Source organism: Macrobrachium nipponense, chromosome 21 (assembly GCF_015104395.2).
Source record: "Macrobrachium nipponense isolate FS-2020 chromosome 21, ASM1510439v2, whole genome shotgun sequence".
In the NCBI taxonomy this organism is placed as follows: domain Eukaryota; kingdom Metazoa; phylum Arthropoda; class Malacostraca; order Decapoda; family Palaemonidae; genus Macrobrachium; species Macrobrachium nipponense.
The window spans coordinates 43,441,497-43,461,047 of NC_087212.1; the positions used below are offsets into that span (position 1 = coordinate 43,441,497).

Here is a 19,551-nt window from a genome sequence, read left to right on the forward strand (position 1 = left end):
AGGTCGTTTGAAAACTACCAAAATTCCACAAGCAAGACCGCCCTCATGGAATTTAGATGTGGTATTGAAAACATTCTGATGCTTAGGTCCCTTTGAGCCTACTCCATGAAGCTTCTCTAAGGGACTTAACGAGGAAAACGCTTTTCCTAACTTCTGGCTGCGACGGCGAAGAGAGTTAGTGAAATCCAAGCGTTCAGTAGCCTAGTGGGTTTCAAGGGAGACAGCGCTGTCTGCTCGTTGAACCCTTCTTTTCTTGGCTAAGAACGAGAACCACGTCTAATCCTTGGCCAAAGAGCTTCGATATCAAAGGAATATCGAGTCTCGTGGGTCAAGAACCAGAGAGAGCCCTGTGCCCTGTCAGGGCTCTCAAGTTTCTATGTGAATAGGACTAGAGAGATAAGGGGTCCCTCAGGTAATCTCTGGTGCTCGTGAAGAGACCGGATTTACCGTTGTCGAAGAATGCTGTTGCTTTCTTCTTGAGGGACGTCATTAAAGAGGCTCATTCATCTTGCCAGAAGACTGATATGAGCCTCTTTAAAGTGAAAGCTCACGAGGTCAGAGCCGTAGCTACCTCTCTTGCCTTCCAAAGGAACATGTCTATCAGAGATATTCTTGATAGCACCTTCTGGAGGAGCAATTCAGTATTCGCCTCCACATTACCTCCGGGATGTGAGGACGATTTACGAGAACTGTAGTTCTTTGGGACCTTACATTTCGGCAGACACAGTTTTGGGGGTGGCTGAAGGTAGCTCTCCCTCCCTATCCCTTAGCTTAGTTAGGTTAGTTTATTGTGTTTTTTGGTTGATGGTGAGATCTTCTGTGAAAATCTCCCATTCCATAGTGTAATATCAGGGTTTTTTTGCGTTAGTTGGTCAGTGGTGGTCGGTTGCTGTGTTACTGCCATATGTTTGCCTAGATGGTCTTGTCGCATTGTGGTCACGCCCCCGTTGACAGAGCATCCAGAGAGCACCAGCACTACAGGTCAACACCTGGCTGGCAACTCTGATAAAGCATAAGCAGGCTTTTGGTGACAGTAATCACATAGTCTACTTTGCTATCAGGTAAGGAACCAATAAGATAATCTTTTATTTTATTTTAAATTTCCTAAAAAATCCTAGTCTGTCTCTACCCACCATCCGAAGGTGTGATTCAGCTATATATATATCTGTCAGGTAAGTTTCCATGAACAAAATGTTATTGTTATAATACAATTAAGTTTGTTCATACTTACCTGCAGATATATATACTTAGAGTGCCCACCCTCCTCCCCTCAGGAGACAAGGCGGGCCATGAATAAATATGAATAGAAAATGGATGGTTCCTGATATCCGCCGCCCAGCGGCGGGAATGGGTACTACCCCACTGACCGCCCACTACGTGTGCCGCGAATTTTGAAATTCTGTCGGACGTCAGAAATACAGTATATATATATCTGCAAGGAAGTATGAACAAACTTAATTGTATTATAAAATAACAACATTTTCAAGGCTGTTTTGAAATCCAATATGGCAGCAATCGCGTGGCTGGCCATTCTAACCACAGACAATCCACCATCTTTCCCAGCACTCGTTTGAACAATGTAAGCGTATATACGTAATGTTTATTGATCTTACTCAAGATTGCAGTTGCAATCAGCATAATAAAACAACATTTTTGTTGGCTATATTAGTGAAAGTATGAAACTTTTTATTCCCGGGGTCATGGTTTGAATTGAATTCATTTTTACCTTGTAATTGGTGGTTTTATCCTTACTGCTTTCACAACTGAAACTCCACAGTGCTTATTTGATTGTAATTATACACATTTTGGTCTTTTTTCCCTCCAAATTGCACTTGAACCATGTTGCTGTTCCTGGTTCCTAAGCACTCACTCCACAAACACAGTTACGAGCAGCAGATGAACACACTGTTTATGAGGTGCAAAGCTTTATTCCCTTAGTTGTTTACTTTACTCATTATTTAGTTTAACTTTACTTTGTTACTTCAAAATATTTATTTAATTCATGTCTATTACAGGGGGTCCTCGAGTTACGACGTTGATCCGTTCTTACGATGCATCGTAACACGATTTTCAGCGTAAGTCGGAACATTGAAAATACCACATGATTTAATGTAAATACCTATCAATAACAACGAGAGAACAATTCCTTACCTTTATTAGTTTGATTGGCTTGCACACTGGAGAGGAAGCTGCGGTGCTGGAGAGACTGGGGGAGGTTAGTGAAGAGAAAAAGAACCTCCAGAAGTTGCTGGAGATGCTGAGGCAGATGATTCTTGAGGTGAGGCAGAACATACTAGTACTGGAGATGCTGAGGCAGGTGATTCTTGAGGTGAGGCAGAACATACTACTGGAGATGTTGGGGCAGGTGAGTCTTTAGGTGAGGCAGAACCTACAGAAGGTGCTGGAGATACTGGGGCAGGTGAGTCTGGGTTAGCAGAACATTCAGAAGGTGCTGGAGATTGTGGGGCAGGCGAGTCTGGATTAGCAGAGGCAGCTGAGGTAGAGGGTACAGGATCTCCTGCAGGCCTCTCTACCTTCTTAAAATACTGCTCCAGGTTAGTCTGAACAGAGAGCGACCTCTTTTCATCCAAGAACTCTCCTTGTAACACTGCATCAAATCCATGACGCCTCTGGAAACCCTAGTGAACCTGTCCAAGTTGGGATCCTGAGCCTCAAAAGTTGACAACGCTTGCTGCAACTCTGCAAAACCTCTTATCAAGTCCTGCCTTGTGAAAGCCTTAGGCTCTGGGGTGGGTGCTTCTTCTTCTTCCTCTATTATCTGCTTCTCCAGTTGTATCAGGTCCTCAGCAGATAAACTCCTCGCCATGAGACTCCAGCAAAACAGCTCTGTAACATCATCAACCTCCATCTCCAAATTGATTTCCTTACTCAGGCAACAACGTTCTTGACAACTAGCTGAACTGTGTCCTCAAACCCATGGAAATCATTCACAAATTGAGGACAAATTTTCTTCCAGACACCATTCATGTTTGTTTGCTTAAACCTCCTCCCAGGAATTAGCAATGTTCTTTACAGCATCAAGGATGTTGTAGGATTTCCAAAAGTCCTTCAGAGTCAAGTCCTTCTTGGTTTCAGTTGCCTGTAAAGCCATAGCAATTGTCCTTCGTAGGTAGTAGGCCTTGAACGAAGCAATCACTCCTTGGTCCATAGGCTGTAAAAGGGCCGTGGTATTAGGTGGAAGGTAAACCACCTTGACATTAGGGTTGAAGTCTCCCAGCTGGGCAGGGTGTCCAGGGGCATTGTCCAGCACTAGCAACACCTTAAAGGGGATACCCTTGGAGGCGCAATACCGCTCCACACTTGGAACAAAAGGTTTACGAACCAGTCCCTCAAACACTGCAAGTGTCACCCATGCCTTCTTGTTGGACTTCCAAATTACTGGTAGTTGACCCTTCCAAATGCCCTTGAGTGCCCTTGGATTTTCAGCCTGATACACCAACAAGGGCTTCAGTTTGAAGTCGCCAGCAGCATTACCCCCAAGAAGTAAAGTTAGCCTCTCCTTGCTGGCTTTATGACCGGGTTGCTGACTTCTCCTCCTTGGCGGGATGTAAGTGCGGTTAGGCATACGTTTCCAAAACAAACCTGTCTCGTCTACGTTAAACACTTGCTGAGCAGAATAACCCCCCTCCTTAATTATCTCAGACAACGCTTTAGGAAATTCACTTCGCTGCTTTCTCATCCCCACTAGCAGCTTCACCTTGCAATTTAAGGTTATGGTAATTGGCCCGAGCCTTAAATCGCATAAACCAACCCCTACTAGCCACAAACTCTTCACTTTCACTTCCCTCCCCCTTTTCTTTTTTCAACGCTTCAAACAATCTTTTCGCCTTCTCCTGAATCACCATAAGGCTGACTGGGATACGCCGTTGATTTTGGTCTCCAAACCAAAGCACCAATAACCTTTCCATTTCAATTATTAGACCACTACGCTGCTTAGTTATCACTGTCGCTTTCATAGGAGCAGATCCTTTCACATGTTCAACGATGCGCTCTTTATCATTTGATAATGGTTAGCAAACGGTCGAACGGCTAAGGCCAAGCGAGCGGCCAATGTTTGTTGGCGTTTCTCCCTTCTCAGATCGCTTTATAATGTCCACTTTAATTTCCATGGTGATGGCCTTTCTTTTCTTCGATGCACTACCATCAGAAGAGTCCGCCTTGCGCTTGGGAGCCATAACAAAGAGCAAAAAGTTACAAAAACGATACAACACGAGGGAGAGAGAGGCAGTGTAAACAACCAAAATGGCGTATGGGCGAGGAATGAGCGTAGCGAAGCGACGCCGTCCTCTCCCCCACAAAGCGTATTCTTCCGCCGTGCGCCTGGAACTAGTTCGCGTTTGTTTACGTTGCTTACGACGCTAAACCGCGTAAGACGGAACGACGCAAAATATTATTTTTTATATTTTTATGGGGGCGCGTTCGTAACCACGAAACATCGTAAGTCGAGACCAGCGTAACCCGAGGACTTACTGTATCCCTTTTTTGTATAATATAATGGTGTTTTAAGTATTAATTTTGGAATTAGGACCTTTATTTTAGCCCTGTATTATGACGTCATGATATATTGACTGTCATACTGGTGACTTAAATAGGTACACAATACATATCGGAGAAGTTTACCAGTTATTCATGCAGATTGTCAGCTATTCATGTATAATTGTTATAATTGTAATGCTCATATAATATCTTTATTATTTACATTTTGGATATGTGAAGACGTTTGACTGCTGGATTACCATTGTAGTGTGATGCAATCTCCTCTGCTCCCTGGGCCACTTCTGTTTTTGCACCGGAAGAAATTAATGGGGCCAAATTTGCAACGGCCAGAAAATTGTCAAAAGAGGAAAGTTAGTGTTGAGGCCCATACATTTTGATTGAGAACAATACAAATTTATACAATAGCTAGCATGTAAAAAAATATTTAATTATAAAAAACTTGAATGACAACTCAGCAGCATACTTACTGTATATATATGATATATACAGGCAATCCCTAGTTATTTGCGGGGTTCCATTCTCAGCAGGGAGCTGATAAGCGAAAACCATTTATTGGCGGTTAATTAGAATATGAGGATATTACTGTAATAATTTTAGATGGGAAAATGTATTTTTTTCTTTTTTCAGAAAGAGCTTGACGACAGACGTCATATTGACCCTCAGGAAAATGAGTTGAAGTACAACCCAAAGTATGAAGAACTATTTGCCCCAACACTTGGTCCACACAGGCCAGAAGACTCCAAATACCAAGAAGTAGTTCGAAACACACTCGCTGGCTATGTAGAACCAGCTCACTTCAATTCTTTTGAGTTTGAATCCCAAAGACGTACTTTCACCTCTTATGGTAAGTTGGTACTGTAGTCTTATAATAGGATTTTTATTTCATTTTATGTGACTATTAGGTAATAATATTCAGAACTGAACACAAATGCAAACAACTGAAAAGGAGATACAATATTCATATTTATAAATAGTAACCTTAAGTACACTACTCATGTTATTAAATATGTGTCCCAAGCAGACCAATTTAGTTTACATGTAGCTGTACATTTGCTCCTACAGAAATACAAACTATCACCTTTTATGTACTTAGAAACTAGTCAATCACCTCTGGTGTTTGAGAGCAGTCAGTAGGAGCACAGCAAGATGTTCTCACTCAAGGTAAGAGTTCAAGAAAAAGTGCTTGGTGGCTGTACAGGAGGTAAAGGGGAACAAGTGGAATACCCCTCACTCCCCTGCAGTTTCCAAGCACTTTTTCCTTGACTGTGACTACTCTTTAGTGAGAATGTGTCACGACACTCACATTAGATGTTCTAGTGCATTGACTAGTTATTTAGTGCTATTGCATATGAACAAGGGTGTATCAGTAAGTTTGGTTTTGACTGGTAACACAGAAGTTTATGTATTTTCTGCCATGATTTTTAAGAGGTTAAATGTTAGCCTAAAGACGTTGATGTGAGGAAGTCTGCAGGTTGTTGGACCATGATTTTGAGAGCTTATGTTTACCATAATTATTACCCTGTAGGCATTACTTAGGGTTCTTTGCAGCGTCCCTTTTGCACCTAGCTGTAACTACTTTCATTCCTTATACTGTATCTTTTTTCATATCTTTCTTCCGTCGTACTTTCCACCCTTTCCTAACAATTGATTCATAGTTTAACTGCAAGGCTTTCCTCCTGTTACACCTTTCAAACCTTATCACTGTCAATTTCCGTTTCAATGCTGAATGGCCTTAGTTGCCCCCGTGCTTGGCATTATGCCTAAAACCTATGAATCAATCAAGGATAATTACTATTATTTTTTTTTTTTTATCAGCACCTTGTAAACCATTCTTTCAAGTCAACACTCTGAGGGAGAGCTCAAAGTTAGTGGTGGTCAGCTTCTTGAGAAATTCCAAATAATTGCTTTAAGAAATTTTTTTAATCTTGGCAGTTGTTTGTCCTCCTTTCAGAACCCTGTGGAGATGATTTTGCGCCTTGTGAATCTAATGATCAAGAAGTAACCATGGCCTCTTTGCTGAACCCTTTTCTTGATGGAGTTTCTTAGGGTTCACTCAGGAAGGAAGCAGTTATTCTGACTGCTGTGGTTGCTTGTGGTGCTTTGGATCAAGTTGAGTCTGATCTGCAGATCAGTGGGTTCTCTGGCATCTAGTCATCAAATAAACTATTTCTCTGCTAATGTGGGAGATGGCCAGGTAGCATCAATCATATTTTCTTTAATGATAGCAACAATAAACCTAGCCTAGATCAGGTCTCTTGCTAAGGGAGAAGCAGACTTGAACCACGGGCAGAAATTCATAGCATTTCCTTACTCTTCTTTTTCAAGTGATATCTCATCCTCCTTCACATCTTCATCTTTCTCCTTGAGATAAAGTTAGAGGTATTAGTCCAAGACTCCTCCCTGCATCAGTTTGGTATTACTTTTTTCCAAAGGCAATTTTGAAACATGGGTCAAGATAAGGTCTGAGTCCCATCTTTGATCCACTGTAGTGTCTTTCAAACCTTCAGCAGAGGCAAATACACCTGCAGGCAAACCTTCATATTTTTTCTATTATGAAATTTGGTTTTTATTTTTGGCTGAAAATTTTTAAAATTTCAGTTTGAAAAATACCATTTGTATTTTTAGGAACTTATTATCTTTGAACTTACACATTTAATGATTCTCAATCTACTACTGGCAGAGCATTTTATGTCATCATAATATTACTAAATATTGTCACAGTACGAGTGTTGTACAGTTTCTTCTCTCACAAGTTTAGTTTTCAGTAAAAAAAAAAAAAAAAAAAAAAATCCAATCTCTGTAGAATCTGTGATGGACTGTCTTCTGGAAAATAGATTTAGGAATACCATTTCATATACTGAAAAAATAAGAATATTACATTTTATGTACTGTACTATCATTACTACAAGGAGATTAGGGAATACTGGATTGAAATGTAGTTTTTTTTATGTAAACACTAGACATACATAGGTGAAGTGTAAAATTCCAGAAAAATTATATTTTTAAGACGAAAATGTTTATAAGTACTGTATGTTGTATTCGTTATTGTATTTTCCAGGTTATGCAGTTGATCCCTCTATATCAGGAAATCCTGATGATGGCCGTAGGTATGTGGGTGATGTGTCTGCAGCAAAGGAAACTTCAGGTATTACAGTATTTGAAACCAAACACAAACCTGACCAACCACCAAAACGTAAGCGTGACAAGAATGATGACGCTAGCGACATTGATGGATTCCAAGGGCCTTGGGCCAAGTATGAAAATGAACAGACAGTAATGAGACCCTCAGAGGAAGAGCAGCATGCCTTAGATGAGATTTTGGCCAAACGACAGAAAAGAGGAAAGCAAACAGATGACAAACCTATTGAAGAAAAGTCACTATTACACATTAAGGATGCATACGATTATCAAGGACGATCTTTCTTGCATATTCCCCAGGATGTGGGAGTCAATTTGAAATCCCCAGAACCTCCAGAAAAATGTTTCATGCCCAAGAAGTTGATTCATACATGGAAAGGACATAACAAAGGAGTTTCAGCAATACGATGGTTCCCAAGGTCAGGACATTTGATGCTGTCTTGTTCAATGGACACAAAAATTAAAATATGGGAGGTTTACAACACTCGACGTTGTATTAGAACATATATGGGTCACAAGCAAGCAGTCAGAGATGCTTGCTTTGATATTGAAGGTAAACAGTTCCTTTCAGCAGGGTATGATAGGTTTATTAAACTTTGGGACACTGAAACAGGAGATTGTGTATCTAGGTTTACAAGTAGAAAAATCCCTTATTGTGTTAAGTTTCATCCTGATGAAGATAAACAAAATCTTTTTGTTGCTGGAACATCAGATAAGAAGATTGTCTGTTGGGACATACGGACTGGTGAAATTGTACAGGAGTATGATCGGCATTTAGGGGCAGTCAATTCCATCACATTTATTGACGAGAACAGAAGATTTGTATCAACATCAGATGATAAGAGTTTACGTGTGTGGGAGTGGGATATCCCAGTGGATTTCAAGTATATTGCAGATCCCACTATGCATTCTATGCCAGCAGTGACACTTTCTCCTAATAAAAAATGGCTGGCTTGTCAAAGTATGGACAATAAGATAGTAATATTCTCCGCCCTAGATCGTTTCAAAATGAATCGCAAAAAAACCTTTACAGGACACATGGTTGCTGGATATGCCTGCACTCTTGATTTCTCACCTGACATGTCTTACTTAGTGTCTGGTGATGCTGATGGAAAAGCTTATGTCTGGGACTGGAAAACCACTAAGTTGTATCAGAAGTGGAAAGCTCATGATGATGTTTGCATTGGAATACTATGGCATCCCCACGAAACCAGTAAGATAGCCACTGCTGGATGGGATGGACTCATAAAATACTGGGATTAATGTAATTATCTAGTTATGAAGATGCTTTAGTTGTGTATTTGGTTAAAGCTCATATTCTTGTTGCTTTTCGATCATGTATGTTGAGCATTGTTTTAAAACGTGTTAAAAGGTTCGTGATAGCAGATGTTGATGTGAACTATGGTCTTGGTTTTGAAATAATGTTTTGTCAACTTTCCTTGTATCTGATAATTCACTTTTTGGAATCATGCCTCTCATCAGTTTATTAAGTTCCAAATATTGACAGATGTTAACACCAGATAGACTGAAAATCTATCTGTGGAACAAAAGGGATTGTGCTACGGTTCTGAAGGGGTACAAAAGCACTTTTTCACTAAAAATTATATTGGTCATTAGTTGTGTTATTAATCCTAACTACCAATTATATTCAAGATAGTTTTGCTGTGAAAACAGAAGCATTATCAATAAAGAGGCTGACGTTTTACTAGATATTTCAGTATATTCTACATATGAAGGGGGTTTGGAACCAACAAAACATGTTTATGCGTAGGTGTGGGCCTATGTCTTTGTTCAATCTATTGTGTGGTGTTCTAAGATGTGCATTACATAATCCCATATGTACAGTTTGGGTAAAAATGATTGACGCGTCCTATAGATCCTACTGCATGCATGCAATACCTCGGAATACTTATTCACTACGATGCTGTGATGTGCTTGATTGATGTTTTTAAGGGTTCTAATACTTGGTGCGACCCCCACGCTTCTTTTTAACTGCTTGAAGTCGTCCTGGAACACTCTTGGCTAAGTTTTCAAGGATGGTTTCGGGAAAGTTCTCCCAAATTTCTCTGACCTCTCTCTCTAGTTTTTCAAGACCGGAGGTGTCGCAGTCCCTTAATTGTGCTTTGATGATGCCCCACAAATTCTCAATGGGATTGAGATCGGGGCTATTGCCAGGCCAGTCACCAAGAAAAGGGATTTTACAGAATTTATGGAGATCTGTGACTGTTTTTGCCCTATGACAAGGGGCACCGTCCTGCATGAACACCTTTGCATTACATTTGACCATTGATGGTACCAAATATTCCATTAACAGCTCAGAGTAGTTGTACTGGTTCAGCTCAGAGTAGTTGTACTGGATCATAGTAACATTCTTGGGCAGTGTTACCAACACCCCTTTGCTGTGGTATGAAAAGCAACCCCAGAACATCAAAGAATCAGGGTGCTTCGTGGTCGTATTCACGTACTTCTCCCGGTAAGGGTCACTACTACGGGATCGGTAAACCTTCCTTGAAGGGCCTGAGGAAACTCTTGAATGTGACTTCGTCACTATAAAGGATCCTTTTAAAGTGCTGGAGGGTTAAATTCTTCAACATACGCCTAGCATATGAAAGGCGATTCTTAATGTGACGCCTCGTTAGGAGCGGTTTTTTCTTGGCAGCAAAACAACGGTAGCCCAAGCAGTCCTTATGTACTTTCTCAGGGTTCTGGCACAGATATGACTGAAGAATTTCCTGTTTTGCTCCTTCAGCTGTTTAGAGGAAGCCCTTGGATTCTTCTCAATAGCAATTCGAAGAAATCTGAGGTCTCTGTTGGTTAGTTTCCTCTTTCTCCCTGTCGATGTTCCAACCTGGGGTTGGGCCCTCTCGCCCCCATCCTTGAACTTTTTAATCCAGTGCTGGGCTGTTCTGACTGTCACACAGACACTAGCAGCATTTTCGGAGGTTGACACTTCTTGCTTGTATAAAGCAACTACCTGAGCAACCTGTGTTTCAGTAATGTGCTTATTACCCGGCATAATCCAGCAATACACTGCAAAAACCACAGGTAACTATGCGTGGAAACAGGTTTCACAAAGTAATGTTACTAGGCAACAGAGGCCTCCCACCCACGCATCATTATGGGTAAGGGGGACAGGTGTTTGTGAGAGGGAAAATGAAGGGTACGTGATTGCCAGACGTATGTTTACGACATTTAATTCAACCAATACTGGAGTCGAGAACGTTGCTGCCCTTTTTGGCAAAAATAATTGACGGCGTCAATCATTTTTACCCAAACTGTACATACTTTGTGTTAGTTATGTTTCAAGGATCCTCTGTGATTGTTATTGTGTACAGTAGATCTCATCCATCCATTTTGACAAAAAGTATTTTGAGAATACTTCATTACAGGTTTTTTTTATAATTTTAAAGATTTATCTTTCTTTTTTCTAAGTAATGTATTTACATTCAGTATTTTTGTACTTTACATTACATATGTAATTGAGGTGTTTTTTCAACAAAAACAGGCCTTGAATCTTTTAGAATTTATCCTCTTACAGACAGTCTATTATTGAGAGCTTCCAAGTCAGTTTTTTTTATTAAAAAGATTCTAGAGACAAAATTTAAGTGAGTGGACAAGCCTATAGGTTGAAGCAGTTCATTTTATTACGGATTTTGTATTTATTGTCATAAGTCTGAATTATAAGCTTGTCTTTATAAGTAAGACTTATATTGCTTTATTTTTTTTAAATCTGTAGCCTTATACCTGATTAAAGAGAATGTAATGTAATTGTATCAGTGAAACAGCAATTGAGTTTTAATATCGTGGAAATTTATGCCAGGTTTTGCCTTTGCAAGTATTTTACTGAAATATTCTGTATAGATGATAGATAAATGTATACTTCATGGTAGTGACTAATGAAATATAAGGCGAGTTGTTACACCAGGGATCCAGAAATTGACTCTCCTGAAGTTACATGGTTGACATTATTGGTGGTGTTATTATCAATACTCAAAGTTCTGTGTTTACTAGGATAAGAATGGCAGTACAATATTTTATGCTTTTAGAAATTCAGGATTAACTTGAAATGTTTCAGTTATGACTGTATCATTTTAATGTGTCAAGCGTGAATGGACAGGTATAAGAGTATTGTGTAGTATTTTTTTTTGTCATAATTGTGTTGTGCTGTGTCTCAAAAGATTTGGTGGCTGTGATTCCATGAGGAGTATTTTGTTATGGGTGAGTGTGGACACTGCATTCAAGTGAAATGAAAAATTGGGTACACTAAATCCTACAAGAAACTGCACTAGGAACAATTTAAGAACCCCTTTGCTATGGGGGTGAACTTTGGAACCTAATCTAAACTACTATCACTGAGTAAAGTGCATATTGCCATTTTTTCTTTATTTTAGTTGTTTTTTAAGATTAATATTTTACAGAACTTTTCTACATCACAACTCCTTTGTATTGTATATAGTACAAATGTACATATTTGTATATAAATTTTATATTAAATTACATTATAAAATGTGTTGATTTGAATATTTATGAATGTAAATACAATAGTTTGTAAAATGGTCATTTGCATATCCTTTAGCACTTATGAATAGTCTAGTTAAATTACTTAATAACTGTAATGGGAACTCCTCAAAAACATATTATTTTAGTGTTATACCATACAGTTGTAGACATTTTAAGAAAATGAAAACCGAAAATAGATACAGCATGCAAGTCTTCACACTAATACAGCTGTACGAGATCAACTAGATCAAATTTAAGGAATCCAATTAATATTCTGATGTCACTCAAGTCCATTATAATGAATGATGGCAAGATCTGTGGAATGATGACACAGTTTAACATTGAGGTAGGCTTGAGAACACTTGTTAAACACACCTAACAGCAACCCGTTTATTGCCTGAACAATGCAAACCTATCAAGGGAAGAGGATTGAAACAATGTCCCATCTCTGGACAAACTTTACTCACAAGATGGAGCTCTCCTGGGAGAAAAGAGTCATCGCCTTTCCTCCTGACACCAGCAACCTCCTCAACTTGCCTTATCATCCTCAGTAATTCCTGGAAACCAGAGTCAAGGTACCCAGGCCACAGACTCCATGGCTCCTGACCCCAATGCAGAGAAGGGAGTACCTTTCTGATGAAGTCTCTCCAGTGAGTTATTTGTCAGTCCACAGACTAATGAGTCTAATTGAGAGTGAGTAGTCTCAGAATCAGCTGGCACCAAACCTTTGGACCATCAATGAGGGAGGGGTTGGAATAGAAAACAAAAGAACCGTCTGACCCAAAGATCGGTCCATTCACTTGACACAGAACACTGCAGACAAGCTGGAACCACAACAGGAGCACCCTAGAGGGTGAGCTCTGTAAACGAGATTGGAGCTAGTTGTAAGGGCCTCCACCCAAGATTAATATATTCAGATGAGTGCACACTAGGACTGTTGGGGTTCTGGCCCATGGAATACCTGTAGCTAGCACGAACAAAGTTCCAAGCCTTGGTCAACTGACCTGTATGGCTCTGTATTCTCATTGATGCCTGAATTAGTAGAGGATACAAGTAAATGGGATGCATGCTGTCATGCAATCAATCTTGGAGCCAGTGGCAAGCCATGGGTCCGGTGGGGAGTAGGATGAGATGGGGCAAGCAGATAAGTACAAGTACCAGGAGCATATCTGTCGTATGTGAACTGGGTCCATCAGTGCTTGCCCAGTTCAGGGACTGTAAACTCATTGAAGAAAAGGGTAGTGCTGGCTCAACCAGGTGTGTTTTGTAGAAGACTGGAAGCAGGTCTTTTACAAGACGGCAGGCTAGGATGGGATACAGCATGCTCGATACCCATACCAGCCTTCCTCCAGTGGAGGGGTTACCCATGGGAGGCTGAGCAGAGGCTGAGCACCATATGAGTAGCTATCTGTTCATACATATCAGGGTGCTGACACGAGGGGAGACCAGCCTGTATACCAGTTCGCCATTAGAGGAATGAAAATGGCAGTCCTCACCTTATTGTAATAGAGGGACTCTCAGCCAGGGTGGGAAGGAAGGAAACCATGATTTGGATGTGTCAGTGTGGGAGTATTTCACCCTGCGAACCAAAGGAAGCCGGCAAACTCTTTTTGGCTTCTTATCCTAATAGGTCTAGGGTAGACCAGACTTTGGGACGAATGAAAGCTTAAAGAAACCCAGTTAAAAAAATTGAGCAGAAACCACAAGTTAGGAAATACGCAAGCACAACAACAACAGGATATCAATCATGCCGTAAGCCAGACAAACAGATAAATAAATAGAAATGAAAGTAGATCATCGCCGGCCCCCGCGAGGAAGGTTTCATGACGCGTTGTTTATCGATTTCCGGTAGTCTGCTTACGCTGAAGAGTAACCTTCTGTAAGTTGTAAGTCCATGTTTTATTCATGAAGCTGAAAAGAAAATTAGAGGAATATCGTTGTATTTTTGTCTTAACGTGTAAGAAAATCTAGTTATTTTCCCTCGTTTTACTTACTATTACGTAATTATCTCAGGAAAATTATTATATACATTGCTAACCTCATCTCAAATGTTTTAATATACCTTCCAATGGCTATTTAAATCACTTGGGGACTTTTATCAACATCTTTTCTTTAACAACTCAAGCCACTAACGTGTCAGTAACTTATTTATGCTTCTCATTTTTAATAGTAAATGAGGTGTGCTTACACTGACACGCACGCACGTAATACATCTCAGGGAAGCCCAGTTTTAACTGTATCCATACAGTTACATAACTTTCACCGGATGGGCGTAAGATTTTCATGCATTTTCTGTCAAGAACTATTTAATTCTTTCTTGTTTGCGGTATGCTGATAATCTTAATTATTCTTTTCTAATATTACATAAAAAATGAGTGCCTCCGTATTCTAAATTTTGAGCCCTTAAAGATACAAGATAACAATGTGAACGTGCTTACGTAAAAATATAGTCTTGTTTTGGCTTCAGCTGGGACCTCACGACATACTGTAGGACTACTTATGAACCTAAGTAAAAAAATATATGGACTTGTTTTGGCCAGGTCTTTGGACCTTGGTTTTGGCTTCCGCTGGCAATTCACGACATATTGTAAACCTACTTATTTAGCTTAATGATAGTCTGTCTAATCCATGGTTGCAGAAAGGTAAGCAGTTTTGGGATATATAATGTGTGTGTGTGTGTGTTGATATATATGGACTTCGGTCTGTGTGTGGGGAGATAGGCTATGAAGAGAAATATCATGGAACTTATGAAAAATCTAGGCATATCTAGATTACGTGACATTTTCTGGGAGTCGAATTCCATAGGGAAAGGTCGAACCTTTGCATTTTTCATTCCTTGGAAAGGTAAGAAGACTAGATGAATAGCGTTCTAATCTTTAGGAATGGCTTACTATCAACTGTGAATGAATACAAAATTTCACAGATGAGCATATCTAAAACACCGAATTTTCCTAGTTTCTAATGAGGTCCCAATAAAGATTTTCTTTACGGTTCAAAATACATACAAATCCAAAATTGACAGTTCCGACATTAAAGGCTCTAATGCAATCCGCTCTTATCTTTTAACGAATGCTCTCCGCAAACCGAACGTTCTTTCTTTTATGCCCTGAAGGCGATAACACTTGGACTTCACGTCATGCGAAGGAATACGGAAAAGTACCAGCCAAAAATGACACTGGGCATGCTCTTCCCAATCGGCCCTCTGCATACGAATTCACCGGAGTTGCTCGAAATAAATCAATCGGCTAAGTGCACACGAGGGGCACCAAATCTCAGTAGAGCGTCGGCAGTCTACGGGTCTGGTCGCCAATCGTCGTTTCGCTGGGCTTCCGTCACAAATACGATCCTCGAGTCAAACTAACAAAGTAGGAAAGGTAAGACACGTTTGCTTCACAGTATGTATTGATGTTACTTAAGCCTTATTTGACCTCTTTATTAGAAAGATTGATAACTGAATCGGAGTAGTACTTTAGCAGTTTTAAGAAACTTGAGAAAGGATTTAAATGAAGAGAAATTGCTTAGTCTACCCAGAAACGCAATTAAAACTGAAATGAAACGCAGATATGAAAAATGTCAGCTGGTTTCTGCTATACTGTGCTCGGTATACCCATTCAGACCAAAATTGGGCAGTCATTGTCAATTCAAACATATACACACGCACGCACTTATCTTGGAAACAGCTACTCGCAGGGAGAGATGACTTCCGGAAAAAAAAAAAAAAACATTCACTAAGAATGGCACATGGTTTTGCGTGACTGGTTGTTTTTATTTCCTTTAAGGAGAAAAGCCTACCATTTTTTTTTACTGATACCTCATCAAACGAGCATACTTTCCTTAGGGACGCGAATCTTCTTCCATTCTTTCATGTGTTCAAACCACTCCTAGTGCACTATACTACGCTTTACACTTTATTTCTTAATTTTATTGAAAATGTTTTTTCCCAGAAAATATTGAATGTATTCGTAGCGGAAACCATGATGAATACGGTAGTTAAACTTTACATTCCAGCGTGGAGAAAATTGTTTTAGCGCGAGACAGTTATATAAATTTACTATAAAATAATAGACTTATGTATCCCGCAAGGTATAGAATTTCACATTTGACATATATGATGGTGCGTATGGGTCTAGTCAGCTCTAGTTATGTGTATAAGAATTCGATAGACCTATGCAAGCACGAGCTCACGTATGTCTACGTAGCGAGTCACGCACACACACACACACACACACACACACACCACACACACACACACGACACACACACTATATATATATATATATATATATATATATAATATATATATATATTATAAATATATGGTAATAATCCACGAAGGAAAAATGAACAACGGAGTTCTGCAAGATCTTTCGACTCGACGTCCTTTACTGCTGAGTAAAGAACGTCGAGTCGAAAGATCTTACAGAAACTCCGTCGTTTATTTTTTCTTCGTGGCTTATACTTTATTTATGGATTTATCACATTCCAAACTTTCGTGATTTAGTTATACACACACACACACACACACACACACACACACATATATATATATATATATATATATATATATATATTATAATTTTTAATCACTCGCCGGCCAATTTCTTCTGCCGTTGATGAACTAACTTTGATGAGCTATACCTATAGGTTAAAAATGTTAGCACTCCATAAGCATTCTCCGGAGATGTTAAGACTACAACAAGCGACTAAGACATCAACACTTTTATCGTCATTCCAGAGGTAGTCATTTATAAAATTCATTGTTAGTACTTCATTTGATATTTTCATTAAATAACTTTGCTCGTATGAGCTGGTCTGTTAGAGATGACAGGGAAATTTGGGTAGCATGTTTAATTACTCTCTTTCTTTGGGAATAGGGAGCAGATACGTCTCTCTAAGATCGCAAATGCCTCTTTAACTTGGATAAATGTAAAGTGTTACAAATAGGATTGATTGATTATGTCTGTTAAAAACTGGTGTCACAACATCTCGGTTATTGACACCGAAATAAATTTAGATAAAAAGTAGAATTAAATCTAAAATTAATTTGATATAAAAAATCTAAAAATATATTTATATGAATAAATTTGTTCAAATATATAAACTCTTACATAGATATTCTATTATATAATCTAGATTTTGTTGAGGAGGCCAGCCTCCCTCATAAAGATATATAACTGCTCTATATTACAATCATTTCCTAGAATTGTAGATAGATAAAATTACCTCCTCTACCACATCCCCAAGACAGGAACCTATGTCTCAAATTCCCAAGTCTGGGACATTCAACCAGCAAATGTCTCACAGTCAAGGGCACAGTACAGTTCTCGCAAAACGGAGGATTTTCACGAGACATCAAGAACCCATGAGTGAGTCTTGTATGTCCAATCCTCAATCTGCACAACATCGTTTCTTGCCTCCTTGGCATATACGGATATGGCCAAGGAGACACTGATGACGTGGTACTAGGCATTTTTTGATTAATTAAAATATCCTCCCACTGGGACTGCCAACATTTTTTTAATTCTCTGACCTACTAGAGGATACAAATCCCGATATAGTAGTAGGCATCTTGTGGGTTCGGGGAGCTGACCGCAGACTTTGCAAGTTGGTCAGCTTTCTCATTCCCAGCCACCCCAACATGGGAAGGAACCCAACAGAACTTTATCTCTTTCCCTCTTCTTTTTAGTAAAAGCAGCCATTCCAATATATCTAAAATCAGAGGGTTTAAAGGGTTAAAAGATTCCAGCGACTGAAGAACACTTCTTGAGTCACAATATATAATAAAATTATTTTCATTCCGAATTAAAACTTCCTTTAAAGCCTTTAAAATTCCATATAATTCTGCTGTAAATATCGATGCAACAGATGATAACCTACCGCTTCTCTCTACATCAGGTACAAATAGGAACAAACAATGCTCATCCAGCTATATGCTGCTTGGGAATGACATAAATAGTGTAGAACAATAGGAGGACCTTGGAGTCAGTATTACCAAGGACTTAAAATTCACAAAACAGTGCATAAAAGCCAAAAAGAAGGCACAAAAACTAGTGGGATATATACATAAAGAGGCAGTTCAAATACAGAAACAAGGAAACGGTAACGCAGCTCTACACATCAATATGCATTACAGTTTTGGTCGCCAACACTAAGAAAAGACATAAATAGAATAGAAGGGGTACAAGCAAGAGCAACAAAGTTAATTCCATCCATCAGTCAAATAGGTTACCAAAGACGACTTGAGAGCCTGAACATGTATAACTTAAAAACACGACGATTACGAGGACAACTAATAGAAACATTTAAAATACTGAAAGGCATAACAAAAATAGACACTAACCTATTTACGTTAAACGAAAACCAGACAAGAAATAATGGATGGAAACTAGAGCTGAAACGATACAATACATCTCATTGTGGGAACTTCTTTACATACAAGATATGTGTCACATGGAACAAACTGCCACCAGAAGTTGTAAACAGCAACAGTGTGGAAGAGTTTAAAAGAAAGCTAGACAAAATCATTAGGACACTGTGAATGAACAGTAAAACCTGCTCCTTGAGATAAGTGAGCACATGATGTCTCCTCGGATGGACTAACAAGTCTTTGAGACAGCCTGATCCTTGTAACTCCTTGTAACTCTCTTTCTCTCTCTCTTTGGGAATAAGGAGCAGACAGCTCTCTCTCTCTCTCTCTCTCTCTCTCTCTCTCTCTCTCTCTCTCTCTCTCTCTCAGACGTTCTCTCTTCTCCCCTTCTCTCTTCGTGGAATAGGGAGCGGACGTTGTTCTCTCTCTCTCTCTCTCTCTCTCTCTCTCTCTCTCTCTCTCTCTCTCTCTCTCTCTCTCACAGAGACGGCAACCCTCTGCCTAAGTGGTTCAACAGAGAAATTAAAATAAAGTAAGAGAAAGACAGATTGCACAAATCAATGAACCCACACCCAACACCAGAAGAAGGAAGCAGATATAAAGAACTCGGTAGAATGGTGGACAAATTAGTAAGAAATGCAATGATAAGAGGATGAGAGAGTTGCATCAGTTTGCAAAGAAAACCCAGAAGAATTCTTTGGGCATGTTAATAATAGGAACCAATAAAAAAAAAAGCTTAGGTCCCTTAAGAGACAATAGAAGAAACCTGTTGAACTCAGACTTGGAAAAGCAGAGTTACTGAATAAGCTTTTTTACTGGCGTTTTCACAATTGGAGACCCTACCTCAATCTCTGAACCAGCTATTAAATATGAAGGGGCAGAACTGTTGGACAAAACAATATTTACAGAAGAGGACATTGAAAACAAAATAAAAAAACTAAACAAGTTCAAATCTCCTGGCCCGGATGGGACCCATCCAAGAAAAATTTGAGTTAAAAGAGGAGATAGTTCCTCACTTACATAAACTC

At 39.4% G+C, this 19,551-nt stretch overlaps 2 protein-coding genes across 4 annotated transcripts in view; both read left to right on the forward strand.

The window, feature by feature from the left end:
* The first annotated feature begins 2,034 nt into the window (after positions 1-2,034).
* LOC135197975 (pre-mRNA-processing factor 17-like) lies at positions 2,035-9,923 on the forward strand. Of its 2 annotated transcripts, none has more exons than XM_064225290.1 (3): positions 2,035-2,075; positions 5,146-5,362; positions 7,577-9,923. In XM_064225290.1, the coding sequence occupies exons 1-3, from the start codon at positions 2,052-2,054 to the stop codon at positions 8,917-8,919; spliced, it is 1,584 nt and encodes a 527-aa protein (XP_064081360.1). In that variant the 5' UTR covers positions 2,035-2,051; the 3' UTR covers positions 8,920-9,923. The 2 variants fall into 2 exon arrangements, with proteins under 2 accessions (XP_064081360.1, XP_064081359.1); XM_064225289.1 differs by lacking the exon at positions 2,035-2,075 and adding an exon at positions 4,722-4,868.
* A 5,456-nt stretch (positions 9,924-15,379) lies between these two features.
* Positions 15,380-19,551, forward strand: part of LOC135197979 (hematopoietic prostaglandin D synthase-like) — a 120,476-nt gene continuing 116,304 nt past the window's right edge. For both annotated transcript variants that reach the window (XM_064225295.1, XM_064225294.1), the window contains exon 1: positions 15,380-15,530. The gene's annotated coding sequence lies outside the window, so the exon portion shown is untranslated. The remainder of the gene's footprint in view (positions 15,531-19,551) is intronic.